The following is a 19,510-nucleotide window of genomic DNA, read 5'->3' as shown; positions in this document are numbered from 1 at the left end:
CTATTGATGTCTACCAATGTGGACCTGACAGAGACGATGGAATATGTTCAATGTTTTGGCAGTTATTTCATTTTTAAAGCATTAAATACATTAGCGAAAACCGTGATTATTTTTTCAATAATCTAACCGAAACCAAACCGACCTCAAAGAGCACTAATTGTTCAGTACTATTGCTTTCACTTGACTTTTTGCAGCTAGCAGAGCCAAGCATTTGCTGGTGTACATCAACCCTTATGGGGGCAAGCAGCAAGTGCATTTATGAGCAGAAAGTCTCGCCTCTCTTCGCCTGTGCCTCCATCTCCACGGACGTGATTGGTGAGTGCCTGCCAAAGACATTAAACATGATTTAATAATAGACGAGTCTTAATGGGCCAAGTCAAATTGTTCACTCTAGGCAAATGGGCACAAGCTCTCTCAGGCCGCACAGGAATATGACATCATTTACGGCCGCCATCTATCATCCTAGTTCCTCATTGGAAAGGATGATGGTCGTTGAATACTGGATTCCTTTACATCCCGTTTACTTCTCAGACTAGCGAAAGACTGTGAACATTTGTCAAAGTCATATATTTTGACGAATTGCATTTAACTATACAGCTACTTGGGTTGATATCAAAATATTGATACAGTATTTGAACAATTGTAATAAAAAAAAAAGATATATAAAACATCTAAGGTGGGTGTGAAAATGTTTGCACATAAAATCAAACTATTCCTTTAGCTTCAAATTGTTTCAATGTCTAACAATTAGAGAAGAGAAAATGCCTACTTTAGGACTTCTGCAATCTCAGACTTCTTTATGGAAAATGCATAGTCGATATATTGCTCCAAGCGAGTGAATGATTACGCCTTAAGTCCAAAATATCAATTTATGCAACAAATTAGGAAAACATAATGCGATATAAATGAATCAATTGTTAACCTGTTCAAGTTGACATTTCAAGTGTATCCCAACTACAGGAAGCACTTGAAAGACAAACGTGAAGCATGCTAAGACGTCTAACTCTTTCCTGGTCATTTGTTGTCATAGTTACAGAGCATGCCAATCATGCCAGGGACCACCTGAAGACAGAGGCGGAGTTAAAGAAATATGATGGGTGAGTTGAGGATGGAGATGTTCTCTATGTCATTGTCGCTATAGTAATCAAAGGTCTGTTTTAAAGACCTCTTTGTAGTCTGGTTTTCAGCTCAACTGTCACTAAATCATATTCAACCAATCACAGTTGAACTAAAAACACCCCTGGTCAAGTATATTAATCTCAAACGACAAACAAAAAGATCAGTTTTGTTGTTCTGACCTCTGTGTTACATGACCTTTGACCTCTATGCAGAGTGGTGTGTGTAGGCGGGGACGGCATGTTCAGCGAGATAGTTCAGGGCCTGGTCTCTCGAACACAGGGGGATAACGGAGTGGACCAGAACAGCCCGGAGGAGAAGCTGGTACCCTGTAGTGTCCGCATCGGCATTATATCCGCAGGTTAGTCAAGACCACACGCAGACATTCACAAGCACGTACACATTCTATACATGCCATCTGCAAGCATTCTCCTCTCTTGGTGTCTTGACAATATAGAATGTTATTTATATATATATATATTTTTTTTTCAATTTAAAGTTTTTTTTTTTCAATCAACCAACCAAACACATTCCACATTCACAGATGTGACAGACTTAAAAAAATAAAAAAATAATAATAATAAAAAATTGTTATATATATATATACACAAAGAATAATTATTACAAAATTTAAAATATAGAACTTGCAGCAGCACTATCAAGGTTCTTTATTAGCTATTTCCAGCCTTAGCTGAGATGACGCCAATAATTCGTTTTTAGATTTTACTGCACCTTACACAACACGCATCTGCTGGTGATCTTCCTGATCACCCCATTCGCTCTGTCCAATTTGAAATATAGTTGAGTAGTGGAGACCAGAGTCTATCAAACTTGGGCTGTCTCTTGTGGAGGTCAAAAGTGAGCTTTTCAAGAGGGAGAAAGTCAACAATCTGGTTAATCCACATTTTAAATGTAGGAGAGGTACTAGAGGCCCACAATAGAAGAATACATTTCTTAGCAAAGTATGTAATGGTCATAAGCAACTTTTCTCTGTCAGGATCAAGAACAAAGTCCTGCTGGGCATTAAGAAGATAGATACACGGGGTCATATCAAACTGTACATCTAGTATTTTCTGTGCAGCAGTATGTATAGATTGCCAAAATCTGGCAATCTTTCTACAGCTCCAAAATACATGCATATAGGTTCCACTTTCAGAGGTACATCTTTTACAGTTAGGAGAAATGTCTGTTTTCATTCTATGGAGTCTCAAGGGAGTGTAATAAAATTTGTACAAAAATGTGTAATTAGATTCTTTCATTTTTACATTAGTAGAGGAGCAGTATACCCTGTCGCAAACCTCCGCCCATAACTCATCACTGATAGTCAGACCAGGGTCCTTTTCCCAGATTATTTTCAAAGGAGGAGCCTCCTTTCTCAGAAAGGAGTCTATAGATATAAGATATTTTGCCTTTAATGGATTGTGCTGTGGCAAGAAGGGTTTCAACTTCATTCAACTGAGTTCTAAACCCACTCTTGGAAGTAAATGAGGAAATGACATGTCTAGTTTGAAGATATAAAAAAAAAGGGATCTTGGCACATTGAATTCACTGCAGAGCTCTTGAAAGGATTTCAGTGTAGTGGTCTTCTGATGAAATAGGTCTGAAAAGGTCCTGAATCCTAGAGTATGCCAAAGATTAAAGTTGGCATCCCTCAGGGCTTTTGGCAAGTCTGGGTTGCCTACTATAGGCGAGTGAGAACATTTTTGGGAGGAAATGCCCAGGTATTTCTTACAGTCCCTCCACGCTAGTAGGGTGCTGTAAATCACAAAGGTTTTGGCTATGTTGCCCACTTCACTAAAGTTATTAATGAATATAGTTGAGCTTAGTGGCAATGAACCACAGGATTGGGTTTCTATCTGGATCCACGTTGACTCTTGTCTGTTGTGATCCATGTTAGCATGTTGCGGATTTGGGCAGAACAGTAGTACAATTGAAGGGAGTGAAGGGCAAGACCGCCCTTAGATTCAGCTTCGATTGAGTGGAGAGCTTGATCCTAGGTTTTTTATTGCCCCATATAAATTTTGGTGATGCTTTGGTTAATTGTTTTGAAAAAGGAAGCTGGGAGGTAGCATGGTAGCATCTGAAATAATTAGTTCAGTCTAGGGAGGATGTTCATACGGATGACATTAATTCTTCCTAGTAAGCTAATTGGAAGGGAGATCCAGGTTTGGAGATCGTTCTTGATTCGATCCAGGAGTGGAAGATAATTCTCCTTGAAAAGCCTATTCAGATCTGGTGTTATGAATATCCCACGGTATTGAAACCCCTGTGTCTTCCATTGGAATGGACATAGTGTCTTCATAGAACTGGTGAGTGTAATATTGAGAGGGCAGACAGTGGATTTGTTAAAATTAATCTTAGAACCTGGAAACGTGCCTTACTGAGCAATTGTGTCTAAAATGGGAGGAAGGGATTTCTCAGGGTTGGATATGTAGAGCAAGACATCATCCGCGTAAAGCGAAATCTTGTGCTGCAGGCCGCCTGCAGGAACACCTATAATACTTGGATTGCTCCTTATCAACTCTGCCAGAGGCTCCGCCCCCAACAAGTAGAGCAGGGGGGACAGCGAGCACCCTTGTCTTGTGCCCCATCCCAAATGGAATCTGTCAGAGTTTGGTCCGTTAGTAGTCACCATGGCATTTGGATGAGAGTATAGTGATTTGATCCATTTAATAAAGTTTGGGCCCATATTGAACTTTTCTAAGACTGAGAACAGAAAGCGCCACTCCATCCTGTCGAACGCCTTCTCAGCATCCAGTGAAGCCAGCAGGACAGGGGTCTTCTGTGCGTTTACTTGATCAATAATATCAAAAAGACGGCGAATGTTGTCAGAAGAGTATCTGTCTCTAGTAAATCCAGTTTGGTCCACTTTTATTATTTTGTGAAGAAGAGTGTTTAGTCTTTTGGCGAGCAATTTGGAATCCAACAAGCTTATGGGCCGGAAGGAGGAGCAGGATATGGTGTCCTTGTCTTTTTTGAGCAACACTGTAATGCGAGCTGTGTGCATTGATTCTGGGAGAACTCCGTTTTTGCAAAAATCCTCCAGCATTGGCATGAAAATAGGGCTAAGCTGGGGCTAAAAAGCTTTGTAGAACTCTCTGGAGAATCCATCTGGGACTGGGGACCTGTTAGGTGGCATGGAGGTGATTGCCTCCTGGACCTCCTCAGGAGTGAAGGGGGAGTTGAGATCTTCTTGGTCGGTCTCTGATAGTTTAGGTAGCGAGATTCCCTCTAGGAAGGAGTGGAGTTCTGCCTCCGTGTGTTTTCTCTCAGAGGTATATAGTTTGCAGTAAAAATCATGAAAAGTTAAATTGATATTTTTTGGGTCATATGTGACCTCGTCCTCTGCTGTTTGGATAGCCATAATTGTACGCTCTGACTGCTCTTTTTTTAATTGATAAGCATGTAATCTACATGGCCTATTGTTTTACTCATGGTATTTCTGTTTAGTAAAGATTATTATTATTATATTTTTTTTTAAATCTCCCGAGTATAGTCCAAATTCAGTTTGGCTTTGGCTGCTTTATGTTGACTCCAGGAGGTGCTGTCTGGGGATTGTTTATGTACTTTTTCACAGCGTTCCAGCTCCCCCTCCAGATCTAGCCTGTGTGCTTCCATTGCTTTTTTCTTAGAGGAAGCATATGCAATTAGATGACCTCTTAGTGTGGCTTTAGCAGCGTCCCACATTGTCGCCGGAGAAACAGGAGATTCTTTGTTGTCTTGTGTGTAGTTGTCTATCCATGTAGTTACCAATGTATGGAATGCTTCGTTTGATAGCATGGAGGTGTTGAATTTCCAGCTCTGTGACCTCGATGTTTTTGCAGAGGTCAAAGCAGAGTTGGACAAAGGCGTACCTCTACTGTTGGATTTGAAAGAATGAGAAATACACATGTCCCACCCAAGCTCTGCGGAGTTTGGCATGTTCAGCATCACAGAGGTGTGTCTCTTGCAATAGCGCGATGTCTGCTTTTTCCTTTTTTAGAGCACATAGTATCTTTTTCCGTTTTATTGCATGACCTAGACCATGGCAGTTCCATGTCAATAGATTTAAGGGTCCTCTTGCGCTAGCTTTTTCTGAAGCTAGCTGCTTCTTGGAGGCTTTTTCCGTCGCTAATGCTCGAGTCCGGGTAAAAATGTCACCTGTAGTGTCGCCTTTTGTAGCCGCCATGACTTTTTGACTAAAGCTAAATGAGTTTAAACTTGAAGTGGGGGTAAGATTAAGAATTGGAAACTACTTGTGCGGAGCTCCTAGTTCATGCGGCCATCTCGTTCAGGGGTCACGTGATCCTCTTATTTAGATTTAATATTTTGGATTTAATGTAACAATGTTCTTGTCTATAGCTATTCTGTACTCTGTCGTATAATTTGTTTTATGTGGAAGTGTAGCTCCTGCATGTGCAACAGCTAATGGGATCCTAATAAAGTTTAAAAAAACACACCACTATGTTTACATAGCAATGATCACATCAATAGCTCAGTTTATGACCTGACTGCGTAAGTTTACAAACTAATGTCAACCATGAGGTCCATTTCATGTACACTACACTATCTGTTGATTTCCGCATTCCATTTTTCCATCTTACACACACACACACACACACCCTGGCCGTGATCCCAGTCTCCAAGGGTGTTGGGATATGCAATAAACATTTCCAATACATGCATATTAGTACACACTTGTACATGTATGAGAGGGGACAATTATAAGCACCCACCAAATTATTATTATTACAAACACACACACTGCTAGCTTTTGTCTGTGTAGGCAGGAACATAATGTATCATTGTCTTGTTTTGTGTGGTATCCAGGTTCAACGGACTGCATCTGCTATGCCACTGCCGGCATCAATGACCCTGTGACCTCAGCTTTACATGTCATAGTGGGTGGGTGCAGGCAATTAAAATGCCTTTAAAAATAGTGTAACTGACATTTTTATACAGCACAGACTAGTAGCATAAGCATTCTGCATTCTGTTCCAGGTCTTTCCTGGAGATTCATTGTGAATAGAAATGTCTCGTGTTTGTCACTTCTATGTTAGCTATGGCACACTCAGCTGACCAACAAGTGACAGCCGTGACCTACTTATTCAAAGCTTTTGAGATAAGAGGAAACTGCTGTAGGTCAGTGTGGGTGGATGGGTGTGCTTTTTTTTTTTATAGTTAAAGCACATAGTGTGTCATCACACCTCTTTAAGACACTGTACCCCACACACACAGTATCTGTGGAGGATCACTCATACTAGACTCCTGTCTTCACAGGAGACTTCCAGCCAATGGACTTGTGCTCGGTCCATCACAACACATTCTTGAGGTATTCCATCTCCCTGCTTGGATACGGTTTCTCTGGTGACGTGCTGGCAGACAGCGAGAGGAAACGCTGGATGGGACCAGCCAGATATGACTTTTCAGGTGGGTCAGAGGAGTAGCTTCAGCTGTTTTAGGAAATACAACCATTGGGACTGTTACGGTAGTCTGTTCCTAGTGATATGGCATGATGTCGTTTTGTGCAGGTTTTAAGACGTTCCTGACACATCACCACTATGAAGGGGCTGTGTCTTTTCTACCAGAAACTGACACACTGGGAACACCGCGAGACAAGACCAGGTGTAGAGCTGGGTATGTAATACGGTACACGTACAACCTGTTGTGTAGTTTAGTATTACATGTTTGTCTAGATGGTGCAAAGGAGATTGCTCACTTGGCTAGCCAACTCCATTTCTGCTTTCCAGGTGCTTCATATGCCAGCACATCGGGCAGCTGTATTCAGGGGATTCTCCAGAGGAATCCAAGACTGCTCCACTTTATTGAGCAATTACACACAAGGTCCAACTGAAATTTGACTTCCGCTTTTAACCCAAGCCCTCCAAAATACAAACACTGAGTATACAAAACATTAAGAACACCTGCTATTTCCATGACATAGACTGACCAGGTGAAAGCTCTGATCCGTTATTGATGTCATTTCAATCAGTCTAAATGAAGGGGAGGAGACAGGTTAAAGAAGGATTGTTAGGCCTTGAGACAACAGACATGGATTGTGTATGTGTGCCATTCAGAGGGTGAATGGGCAAGACCAAAGATTGAAGTGCCTTTGAACGGGGTATGGTAGTAGGTGCCAAGCAGGTGCACCGATTTGTGTCAAGAAATGCAATCCAGCTGTGTTTTTCACATTCAACAGTTACCTGTGTGTATCAAGGATGGTCCACCACTCAAAGGACATCCAGCCAACTTGACACTACTATGGGAAGCATTGGAGTCAACATTGGCCAGCATCCCTGTGGAACACTTTCAACACCTTGTAGAGTCCTCCCCCAGCAAATTGAGGCTGTTCTGAGGGCAAAAGGGGGTTGCAACTCAATATTAGAAAGGTGTTCTTAATTGTTGGTATACTCAGTGTACATACACAGGTTTAGGAGAGGTGGAGGAGGCTGCCACTGGGCGCTGCTGTTGTGGGGGATTAAGTGCCTTGCTCATGAGCACAACGGCAGGCAATGGCATCTAGAATTTCGTACCAGCAACCCACCGGTTACTAGCTCACTTCTTTGCGTCTGACCCGGGATTCGAACTGGTAACCCTCCAGTTGCTGGCTCACCTCTTTTACCGCTAGGCTACTATTTGAAGCTTACATAAAAATGGGGGAATCAGTAAGACTTTACTATTGGAAAAGATGTATCAGTTTAAATCACCACAAACATAAAAGTATTTTGGGCCACAAATGAAAGCAATTTATTAGTGTAAAATATATTTGAAAAATCAAGTCTATTAACTTAGTGGGAGGAATGACCTCGATTCAGGGCTTTACCAAGTCGATGAAAGCTACAGTAGCAGCATGTCTCCAAAGCTCAAAACTCAAAATCAAATCAAATTTTATTTGTCACATACACATGGTTAGCAGATGTTAATGCGAGTGTATCGAAATGCTTGTGCTTCTAGTTCCGACAATGCAGTAATAACCAACAAGTAATCTAACCTAACAATTCCACAACTACTACCTTATACACACAAGTGTAAAGGGATAAAGAATATGTACATAAAGATATATGAATGAGTGATGGTACAGAACGGCATAGGCAAGATGCAGTAGATGGTATCGAATACAGTATAGTCATCTCATATGTATAATGTAGGGTATGTAAACAAAGTGGCATAGTTTAAAGTGGCTAGTGATACATGTATTACTTAAGATGCAGTAGATGATATAGAGTACAGTATATACATATACATATGAGATGAGTAATGTAGGGTATGTAAACATTATATTAAGTGTCATTGTTAAAAACCTTTTAGGGATAGGGGGCAGCATTTTCACTTTGGATGAATTGCGTGCCCATAGTGAACTGCCTCCTACTCTGTCCCAGATGCTAATATATGCATATTATTATTAATATTGGATAGAAAACACTCTGAAGTTTCTAAAACTGTTTGAATTATAGTGTAGGGATCCCTTTTGTTCCGATTGATAAACCCTTCCCAGTGCACGCCTAGGCCACGGCTCCACTGGGCATGGTTATGCAGGAGGGTCATGAGGAGAGAATTAGTCTCTTCCTCATTGATTCTCCTGCGTTTCCGGTGGTGCTGGGGATGTCCTGGTTGGCCCGTTACAACCCCAAGATTTCGTGGCAACAGAGGGCTCTAAAGGGGTAGTCAGAGGAGTGCTCAGGCAGGTGTGTAGGGGTTTCCATCGGTGCAACGACGGTGGGAAGTACAGACCAAATCTCCACCGTGCGCATTCCCTCAGAATATGACAATTTGGCTATCGTCTTCTGTAAAAAGGCGGCGACCCAATTACCACCTCATTGACGAGGGGATTGTGCGATACATCTCCTGGTAGACGCTGCACTTCCCAGGAGTCACGTGTATCCCCTGTCACAGGAGGAGACGGTGGCTATGGAGACATATGTCTCTGAATCTCTGAGGCAGGTGTACATTCGGCCCTCCACATCACCTGCCTCCTCCAGTTTCTTTTCTGTGAAGGAGGAGGGAGGTTTGCGTCCGTGCATTGACTATAGAGGTTTAAATTCCATCACGGTGGGATACAGTTACCCGCTACCTCTCATTGCCACGGCGATTGAGTCATTTCACGGGACATGCTTTTACACAAAACTGGATCTCAGGTGTGTGTATAACGTGATGAGTGGAAGACAGCGTTTAGTACCACATCCGGCCATTATGAGTACCTCGTCATGCCGTACGGCTTGAAGAATGCTCCAGCAGTCTTCCAATCTTTTGTAGACGAGATTCTCAGCGACCTGCACGGGCAGGGTGTGGTGGATTATATTGATGACATTCCTGTCTATTCTGCTACACGCGCCACGCATTTGTCTCTGGCGCGCAAGGTACTTGGGTGACTGTTGGAGCATGACCTGTACGTCAAGGCTGATGAATTCTTGATGAAAGGATGAATCTGATGTGGTTCTCTCACTAGGAGATGAAAGGATGAGTCTGGTGTGGTTCTCTCACTATGAGATATGTTAGTATATGATGGTTTGCTAGAGTGTAGATTACCTGTGTTGCTGCTGCACTGAAACATGTGCAACTCCCGACTGAAGAAGGAGTGGACATGGGTCGGAGGGTCGGTGATGCAACCGCTCCTCTCTCTGCTGCGTGTAGTCCAACCAGACCGAGAATTGATGATGATGTAAATCAAGTGTTATCAAGTGTTATGCTGCTGGGGCAGTACTGTTGATATTTAAACTAAGGTGCTCAGGCACAGGTAGACCCCTATCTGTACCACAAGGTTTCATTTCCAGTTTTTAGGACTACAAACTGGCGAGCTCTATGGCCACAACCATCTGTGACAATCTAAAGAGAGAACAAATGCTTTGAGTACAAAACTGTGGGTACATTAGAGACCATTTTCTCTGGCAGGCTCAATTCTGTTAGCATATCTTTCAAGTCTAATGTGACAAAAAAAGTTGTGGAGAATCTAAGGCTGGTGAATGTTTTTTTGAAAGACTTTGCAAACCCTAAAAATATTTGTCAAATTGCAGAGGTCACTTCTTAGCAAGGAAAACTTATCAGTTTTAACATTCTCCTCTCTTACCTATGCATTCTGCCTTCATTTTTTTGCACACAAGGGGTTTCAAGAGTTTAGCCAAACGATTTTCCCCAGCTGCAAATATAGAGACATCTGAGAGAGAGAGAGAATTGGAAATAAACATCATCGCTGTTATTTAGTGCCTAGTGTGTCTCAGTTGGTATTTCATGGTGCTTGCACCAGGGTTGTGTTTTCGATTCCCACAGGGGCCAGTATAGTCGCTCTGAATAAGAGCATCTGCTCTATGACTAAAATGTAAATGTTAAATGTAAAAAGACAGCTCTACTGGTTATAGCATGGTCCTCCAACCCTCCTGACCTTTACACTTAGCTGGCTGTTCCTGACGAGACCTCTGAAGGACCTCTATCTCTGTCTTCTCTTGGTTCATTCCCCCACTTTTGTCAGGTCACTTTCACTTTTGACCTTTACTGGCTGATATGTCTGAGGGTTCTGAGTCTTTCCCTCCGCTGCAGCCCTCTGCTCTTGGTTTATCTTTCCAATCTTTTCTCTTGATCTCTCCATCAATCCTATCTGTATTCGGTAATGGTGTAACTGTGTAATCTTTGTTTTGTCTTTTCTTCTCATTGTTCTCTTTCCACTTTTGCCATGAATTCATCGTCTCTATCATAGTCACTCTCTGACCAGTCTGTGTCAATGTCCAGGTCCTGTTCACCTTTGACCTTTGTTATTGCCATAATGCTGCACCCCTCTTTCTTACCTTTGCACTGCTGGGTCTGCTGAGTCTGAGCATCAGCTGAAAAGATGGATAAATCTTTCGGGGGAGAGAGGTGGGCAAGAGGAAAGATAGATAAACATACGGAGGGAATTCATGCTCACTTCACAATCTGAACTTCTCCTTATCATCTAGTGGTCTCTCTCTCTCTCTCTCTCTCACCTTTGCATTTTGCTGGCTGGAGCTTTTTCTTCTCTTGGTTTATGTCATCTCTCAGCTGAATTTCCATCATGTTGGAGTTGTGTACACGCTTTCTTTTCCTCAATGTCCACTCTCCACTTTGTCCATTCGTCTTTACCTATGTACTCATTGTCACTATCCATTGTTCCCTCACTATCATAGTCACTCTCTGACCAGTCCAGGTCCTGTTCACCTTTGACCTTTGCTGCCTGGTCTGTCTGAGTGTCGTTAGTCTTTCCTTCAATTGCTAGTTGATCCTCGCCTGGGCCCTGAGTCTTAACCATTGCCGCTGCGAAAATGGAAAAATCTGAAAGAGATGACAAAGGTGTGAAAAGGTAAGTTTTCATTGATATCAGTGGAGTTCGCTACATTTAATGACAGATCAGTGATAATTTACATATGCTGTCAAACAACTGTATTTTTTACCTTTGCACGTTTCCGATTGGTCTTCCTGAGGATGCTGAGTCTCCCTCTGCTCCAGCAAGTATCCTGTCCTCCTTCTCCTCCTGACTCTCTAACTGTCCTTTGTCCTTTTGGTCATCCTTTTCTTTCTCTTGGTTGGATTTGACACCTCTGTGTCTTGGCTTTGACCCTCTTTTCTCTCACCCTCCTCTCTCTTTGGGTTGTTTTCTCTTTCTCAACGTTGTTGTCCGTATTGTCTTTGTCAACCATGCCTTTCTTCATGTTTGGTTTCCCACTCTTATCATCACATTCACTTCTTATCACATTTCTTCCTGTTCTCTCATCACTCTCAATATCTGTCTTTTCTTCAACCTCCTCCTCCTCATCCGTTTCCTTTATTTCTTCACTAATGTCCTCAGTGTCACTGTCGATTATTTCCTCAATCTCGCTGTAGTCACTCTCTGACCAGTCTATATCACCTGCCAGGTCGTTTTGAACTTTGACTTTTGCTGGTTGATCATTCTGACAGTAATTTGTAGCTACCTTCTCCTCAACAAGCATATTTTTATGCCCAGTTTTGCTATCGTCAGTCTTCGGACATTTATGACTTCCAAAGTGAAATTCCCAAACATCCAAGGCTGTCTTTTTTAGCTCTTTCATCCTCACTGTGTCTTCCACCCTCTTTCTTTCCTCCTTCTCCTCCATTGTGGTCTTCTCTGCATTCTGTCTTTCCATTTTTTTTATATTTTTTTTATTTCACCTTTATTTAACCAGGTAGGCTAGTTGCAACTGCAACCTGGCCAAGATAAAGCATAGCAGTGTGAACAGACAACAACACAGAGTTACACATGGAGTAAACAATAAACAAGTCAATAACGTAGTAGGGAAAAAAATAGAATCTATATACAATGTGTGCAAAAGGCATGAGGAAGTAGGCAATAAATCGAATAATTACAATTTAGCAGATTAACACTAGAGTGATAAATCATCAGATGATCATGTGCAAGTAGAGATACTGGTGTGCAAAAGAGCAGAAAAGTAAATAAATAAAAGCAGTATGGGGGGTGAGGTAGGTAAATTGGGTGGGCTATATACCGATGGACTATGTACAGCTGCAGCGATCGGTTAGCTGCTCAGATAGCAGATGTTTAAAGTTGTTGAGGGAGATAAAAGTCTCCAACTTCAGAGATTTTTGCAATTCGTTCCAGTCGCAGGCAGCAGAGAACTGGAAGGAAAGGCGTCCAAATGAGGTTTTGGCTTTAGGGATGAATAGTGAGATACACCTGCTGGAGCGCGTGCTACGGGTGGGTGTAGCCATCGTGACCAGTGAACTGAGATAAGGCGGTACTTTACCTAGCATTGCCTTGTAGATGACCTGGAGCCAGTGGGTCTGACGACGAACATGTAGCGAGGGCCAGCCGACTAGGGCATACAGGTCGCAGTGGGTGGGTCGTATAAGGTGCTTTAGTAACAAAACGGATGGCACTGTGATGAACTGTATCCAGTTTGCTGAGTAGAGTATTGGAAGCTATTTTGTAGATGACATCGCCGAAGTCGAGGATCGGTAGGATAGTCAGTTTTACTAGGGTAAGTTTGGCGGCGTGAGTGAAGGAGGCTTTGTTGCGAAATAGAAAGCCGACTCTAGATTTGATTTTGGATTGGAGATGTTTGATATGAGTCTGGAAGGAGAGTTTGCAGTCTAGCCAGACACCTAGGTACTTATAGATGTCTACATATTCTAGGTCGGAACCGTCCAGGGAGGTGATGCTAGTCGGGCGTGCGGGTGCAGGCAGCGAACGGTTGAAGAGCATGCATTTGCTTTTACTAGCGTTTAAGAGCAGTTGGAGGCCACGGAAGGAGTGTTGTATGGCATTGAAGCTCGTTTGGAGGTTAGATAGCACAGTGTCCAAGGAAGGGCCAGAAGTATACAGAATGGTGTCGTCTGCGTAGAGGTGGTCTCAGATCTCAGATGATACGAAGGAGAGGTTGAACAGGCTGGTAATAGGGGGTGCGACAATGGCGGCGGACAGTTTCAGAAATAGGGGGTCCAGTTTGTCAAGCCCAGCTGATTTGTATGGGTCCAGGTTTTCCAGCTCTTTCAGAACATCAGCTATCTGGATTTGGGTAAAGGAGAAGCTGGGAAGGCTTGGGCGAGTAGCAGCGGGGGGGGGGCTGTTGGCCAAGGTTGGAGTCGCCAGGAGGAAGGCATGGCCAGCCATTGAGAAATGCTTGTTGAAGTCTTTGATTATCACGGATTTATCGGTGGTGACCGTGTTACCTAGCCTCAGTGCAGTGAGCAGCTGGGAGGAGGTGCTCTTGTTCTCCATGGACTTTACAGTATCCCAGAACTTTTTGGAGTTAGAGCTACAGGATGCAAATTTCTGCTTGAAAAAGCTGGCCTTTGCTTTCCTGACTGACTGCGTGTATTGGTTCCTGACTTCCCTGAACAGTTGCATATCGCGGGGGCTCTTCGATGCTATTGCAGTTCGCCACAGGATGTTTTTGTGCTGGTCGAGGGCAGTCAGTTCTGGAGTGAACCAAGGGCTATATCTGTTCTTAGTTCTGCATTTTTTGAACGGAGCATGCTTGTCTAATATGGTGAGGAAGTAACTTTTAAAGAATGACCAGGCACCCTCAACTGACAGGATGAGGTCAATATCCTTCCAGGGTACCCGGGCCAGGTCGATTAGAAAGGCCTGCTCGCAGAAGTGTTTTAGGGAGCGTTTGACAGTGATGAGGGGTGGTCGTTTGACCGCGGACCCGTAGCGGATACAGGCAATGAGGCAGTGATCGCTGAGATCTTGATTGAAGACAGCAGAGGTGTATTTGGAGGGCAAGTTGGTCAGGATAATGTCTATTAGGGTGCCCATGTTTACGGATTTAGGGTTGTACCTGGTGGGTTCCTTGATGATTTGTGAGATTGAGGGCATCTAGCTTAGATTGTAGGACTGCCGGGGTGTTAAGCAGATCCCAGTTTAGGTCACCTAACAGAACAAACTCTGAAGCTAGATGGGGAGCGATCAATTCACAGATGGTGTCCAGGGCACAGCTGGGAGCTGAGGGGGGTCGGTAGCATGCGGCAACAGTGAGAGACTTATTTCTAGAGAGATTAATTTTTAAAATTAGAAGTTCGAACTGTTTGGGCATAGACCTGGAAAGTATGACAGAACTTTGCAGGCTATCTCTGCAGTAGATTGCAACTCCTCCCCCTTTGGCAGTTCTATCTTGACGGAAAGTGTTATAGTTGGGTATGGAAATCTCCAGAATATTTGGTGGCCTTCCTAAGCCAGGATTCAGACACGGCAAGGACATCAGGGTTGGCAGAGTGTGCTAAAGCGGTGAGTAAGACAAACTTAGGGAGGAGGCTTCTGATGTTGACATGCATGAGGCCAAGGCTTTTTCGATCACAGAAGTCAACAAATGAGGGTGCCTGGGGACATGCAGGGCCTGGGTTTACCTCCACATCACCCGAGGAACAGAGGAGGAGTAGTAGGGTGAGGGTGCGGCTAAAGGCTATCAAAACTGGTCGCCTAGAGCGTTGGGGACAAGAAATAAAAGGAGCAGATTTATGGCCGTGGTAGAATAGATTCTGGGCATAATGTGCAGACAGGGGTATGGTGGGGCACGGGTACAGCGGAGGCAAGCCCAGGCACTGGGTGATAAGAGAGGTTGTATCTCTGGACATGCTGGTCTCAATGGGTGAGGTCACCGCATGTGAGGGAGGTGGGACAAAGGAGGTATCAGAGGTACGGAGAGTTGAACTACGGGGTCCATTGCAAACCAAAACAATGATAACTAGCCTGAACAACAGTATACAAGGCATATTGATATTTGAGAGAGGCATACAGTAAGGCATAAAGTGATTGCAGGTCTTGATTGGGAGAGCTAGCTAAAACAACAGGTGAGATAACAGTAGCTAGTCAGCTAACACAGCAACAGCAGGTAAAAATGGCGACGACTAGGCAGAGAGGGTCGGGTTAACTACACACAGAGCCTGAGTTAAAACACAGAGCCGACAGATAAAACACAAATAAACAGAATGGAGTACCGTGAATTAATGGACAGTCCGGCAGGCATCAGCTATGTAGCCAAGTGATCATAGTGTCCAGGGGGCAGCTGTAGATGGAGCAGGGAAGCCGCCACTAAGCTAGCACGCGATGTTTAAAGTTAGTAGCCCGGGGGGGGGTGGTCTGCTCAGACGGAGGGGTTCTGCTCAGACGGAGGCCGGTTGAGGGCACAGCGGATGGCAGAGAATCCAAGCCGGATGGCGATGGTGAAAGAGAGGTTGTGATTGTAGAATTGTGTTTGCTAACTGATGCTAGCATCGTGGCAGTGGCGCTAGCTGCGATAGCTGCAGGCTAGCTGTGAGGATCAGAAGTAGTGGCTCAGGGATTACGGCAGGAATCCGGCGTTGTTGTCGAGAGACAGTCCGATGCTGGTAAATCGGTGAGTAATATCCAGGCTAATAACAGGGCTGGTGTCTGTGCAGAAGGTAAAAGCTGCTAGCAGCGGTTAAAAATGGCTAAGTAGCTTGTAGCTGATTAGCTGGTTAGCTACTGGGGGTTCTTGAATGTGTCCCAAAGTTAAAAAATAATAGCGATTCCGTATCACATTGGGTTAGGTAGTTTACCGGAAGGTATAATCGAATTGAAAAGAGATAGAATTAATAAAATAAAAAATAAATTAAAAAATATATATATATATACAAGAAATAAGGGGAAAAAATACAAATGTACGCGAGAGAACTAAACAGACACGTCTACACTGCTACGCCATCTTGGATCGAACCCATCTTTGTCATCCTCTCCTCCAACTCTCATTTCTTCCAGTTAACCTTTTCGGTTGTTTTGACAATTGCAGTATCACAGTCCTCTTTTTCTCACATCTTCTCTAATCTGAGAAATGTTTCTTCTTCACGATTGGCGGATCCTTCTCATCTGCACTGTTTTCCTTCTCAACCTTTTTGGTTGTTTTGACAATTGCAGTATCACAGTCCTTTTTCTAATATCTTCTCTAATCTTAGAAATGTTTCTTCTTCACGATTGGCTGATCCTTCTTATCTGCGCTGTTATCCTTCTCAACCTTTTTGGTTGTTTTGACAATTGCAGTATCACAGTCCTCTTTTTCTCATATCTTCTCTAATCTGAGAAATGTTTCTTCTTCACGATTGGCGGATCCTTCTCATCTGCACTGTTTTCCTTCTCAACCTTTTTGGTTGTTTTGACAATTGCAGTATCACAGTCCTCTTTTTCTCATATCTTCTCTAATCTGAGAAATGTTTCTTCTTCACGATTGGCGGATCCTTCTCATCTGCACTGTTTTCCTTCTCAACCTTTTTGGTTGTTTTGACAATTGCAGTATCACAGTCCTTTTTCTAATATCTTCTCTAATCTTAGAAATGTTTCTTCTTCACGATTGGCTGATCCTTCTCATCTGCACTGTTTTCCTTCTCAACCTTTTTGGTTGTTTTGACAATTGCAGTATCACAGTCCTCTTTTTCTCATATCTTCTCTAATCTGAGAAATGTTTCTTCTTCACGATTGGCGGATCCTTCTCATCTGCACTGTTTTCCTTCTCAACCTTTTTGGTTGTTTTGACAATTGCAGTATCACAGTCCTTTTTCTAATATCTTCTCTAATCTTAGAAATGTTTCTTCTTCACGATTGGCTGATCCTTTTCATCTGCACTGTTTTCCTTCTCAACTTTTCTGGTTGTTTTGACAATTGCAGTATCACAGTCCTCTTTCTCATATCTTCTCTAATCTGAGAAATGTTTCTTCTTCACGATTGGCGGATCCTTCTCATCTGCACTGTTTTCCTTCTCAACCTTTTTGGTTGTTTTGACAATTGCAGTATCACAGTCCTCTTTTTCTCATATCTTCTCTAATCTGAGAAATGTTTCTTCTTCACGATTGGCGGATCCTTCTCATCTGCACTGTTTTCCTTCTCAACCTTTTTGGTTGTTTTGACAATTGCAGTATCACAGTCCTCTTTTTCTCATATCTTCTCTAATCTGAGAAATGTTTCTTCTTCACGATTGGCGGATCCTTCTCATCTGCACTGTTTTCCTTCTCAACCTTTTTGGTTGTTTTGACAATTGCAGTATCACAGTCCTTTTTCTAATATCTTCTCGAATCTTAGAAATGTTTCTTCTTCACGATTGGCTGATCCTTCTCATCTGCACTGTTTTCCTTCAAGTTTTAGGTTGTAGTGCAGAAAGCAGTGCTTGTCTGCTTGGTCCCCTGTCAGTCTGCTTATCATAAATAATCCCCACCTCACTGAACACTCGATTGGGACCGAGGAAGGTGGGGGACAGAAACTTCTTTGCCAATGGAGCAAGTGATTGAAGTCTGTCGTCATTCTGCTTCCACCACTCCAAAGGCAAGCCGCTCTTTCTGTCAATGACAGGCTCTGTGAGGTAACGCTCCAACTCAATTTCAAAACTGCACTGGACTTCAGCCCTGCCCTCTTGGTTTCCAAGGATTCTAGCGTAGAGGCTGTCCACCAGACTGGGTGGCTGATTCATCTACTTGGACTCTTTGCTTTTTTGCACCTGGATTTGTGTCCTCCTCTTCACTTGTCCCATCTACGTCATCTTGGATCGAATCCATCTTTATCATCCTCTCCTCCAACTCTCTCATTTTTCCAAGCATTTCATTCTTCATTTCTTCCAGTTTCCTGAAGAAATGTTTCTTCACGATTGGCGGATCCTTCTCATCTGCACTGTTTTCCTTCTCAACCTTTTTGGTTGTTTTGACAATTGCAGTATCACAGTCCTCTTTTTCTATTATCTTCTCTAATCTGAGAAATGTTTCTTCTTCACGATTGGCTGATCCTTCTCATCTGCACTGTTTTCCTTCTCAACCTTTTTGGTCGTTTTGACAATTGCAGTATCACAGTCCTTTTTCTAATATCTTCTCTAATCTTAGAAATGTTTCTTCTTCACGATTGGCTGATCCTTCTCATCTGCACTGTTTTCCTTCTCAACTTTTCTGGTTGTTTTGACAATTGCAGTATCACAGTCCTCTTTCTCATATCTTCTCTAATCTGAGAAATGTTTCTTCTTCACGATTGGCTGATCCTTCTCATCTGCACTGTTTTCCTTCAAGTTTTAGGTTGTAGTGCAGAAAGCAGTGCTTGTCTGCTTGGTCCCCTGTCAGTCTGCTTATCATAAATAATCCCCACCTCACTGAACACTCGATTGGGACCGAGGAAGGTGGGGGACAGAAACTTCTTTGCCAATGGAGCAAGTGATTGAAGTCTGTCGTCATTCTGCTTCCACCACTCCAAAGGCAAGCCGCTCTTTCTGTCAATGACAGGCTCTGTGAGGTAACGCTCCAACTCAATTTCAAAACTGCACTGGACTTCAGCCCTGCCCTCTTGGCTTCCAAGGATTCTAGCGTAGAGGCTGTCCACCAGACTGGGTGGCTGATTCATCTACTTGGACTCTTTGCTTTTTTGCACCTGGATTTGTGTCCTCCTCTTCACTTGTCCCATCTACGTCATCTTGGATCGAATCCATCTTTATCATCCTCTCCTCCAACTCTCTCATTTTTCCAAGCATTTCATTCTTCATTTCTTCCAGTTTCCTGAAGAAATGTTTCTTCACGATTGGCTGATCCTTCTCATCTGCACTGTTTTCCTTCTCAACCTTTTTGGTTGTTTTGACAATTGCAGTATCACAGTCCTCTTTTTCTCATATCTTCTCTAATCTGAGAAATGTTTCTTCTTCACGATTGGCGGATCCTTCTCATCTGCACTGTTTTCCTTCTCAACCTTTTTGGTTGTTTTGACAATTGCAGTATCACAGTCCTCTTTTTCTCATATCTTCTCTAATCTGAGAAATGTTTCTTCTTCACGATTGGCGGATCCTTCTCATCTGCACTGTTTTCCTTCTCAACCTTTTTGGTTGTTTTGACAATTGCAGTATCACAGTCCTTTTTCTAATATCTTCTCTAATCTTAGAAATGTTTTCTTCTTCACGATTGGCTGATCCTTCTCATCTGCACTGTTTTCCTTCTCAACCTTTCTGGTTGTTTTGAC

At 43.0% G+C, this 19,510-nt stretch overlaps 1 protein-coding gene and 1 pseudogene across 2 annotated transcripts; one reads left to right on the top strand and one right to left on the bottom strand.

The window, feature by feature from the left end:
• Positions 1-231: 231 nt before the first annotated feature.
• LOC129844926 (ceramide kinase-like) lies at positions 232-7,711 on the top strand. 2 transcript variants are annotated; one of them, XM_055913087.1, is made up of 7 exons: positions 232-315; positions 1,031-1,097; positions 1,332-1,477; positions 5,926-6,000; positions 6,376-6,525; positions 6,627-6,732; positions 6,846-7,711. In XM_055913087.1, exons 1-7 carry the CDS (start codon positions 234-236, stop codon positions 6,922-6,924), a joined length of 705 nt encoding a protein of 234 aa, XP_055769062.1. In that variant the 5' UTR covers positions 232-233; the 3' UTR covers positions 6,925-7,711. The 2 variants fall into 2 exon arrangements, with proteins under 2 accessions (XP_055769062.1, XP_055769063.1); XM_055913088.1 differs by lacking the exon at positions 5,926-6,000.
• LOC129844927 (uncharacterized) lies at positions 7,688-19,052 on the bottom strand (annotated as a pseudogene).
• Positions 19,053-19,510: the final 458 nt, after the last annotated feature.

The sequence above is a fragment of the Salvelinus fontinalis genome, unplaced genomic scaffold, assembly GCF_029448725.1.
Source record: "Salvelinus fontinalis isolate EN_2023a unplaced genomic scaffold, ASM2944872v1 scaffold_0251, whole genome shotgun sequence".
Lineage (NCBI taxonomy): Eukaryota > Metazoa > Chordata > Actinopteri > Salmoniformes > Salmonidae > Salvelinus > Salvelinus fontinalis.
The sequence above is the reverse complement of the archived record's forward strand: the minus strand, read 5'-3'. Positions and strand labels throughout refer to the sequence as shown.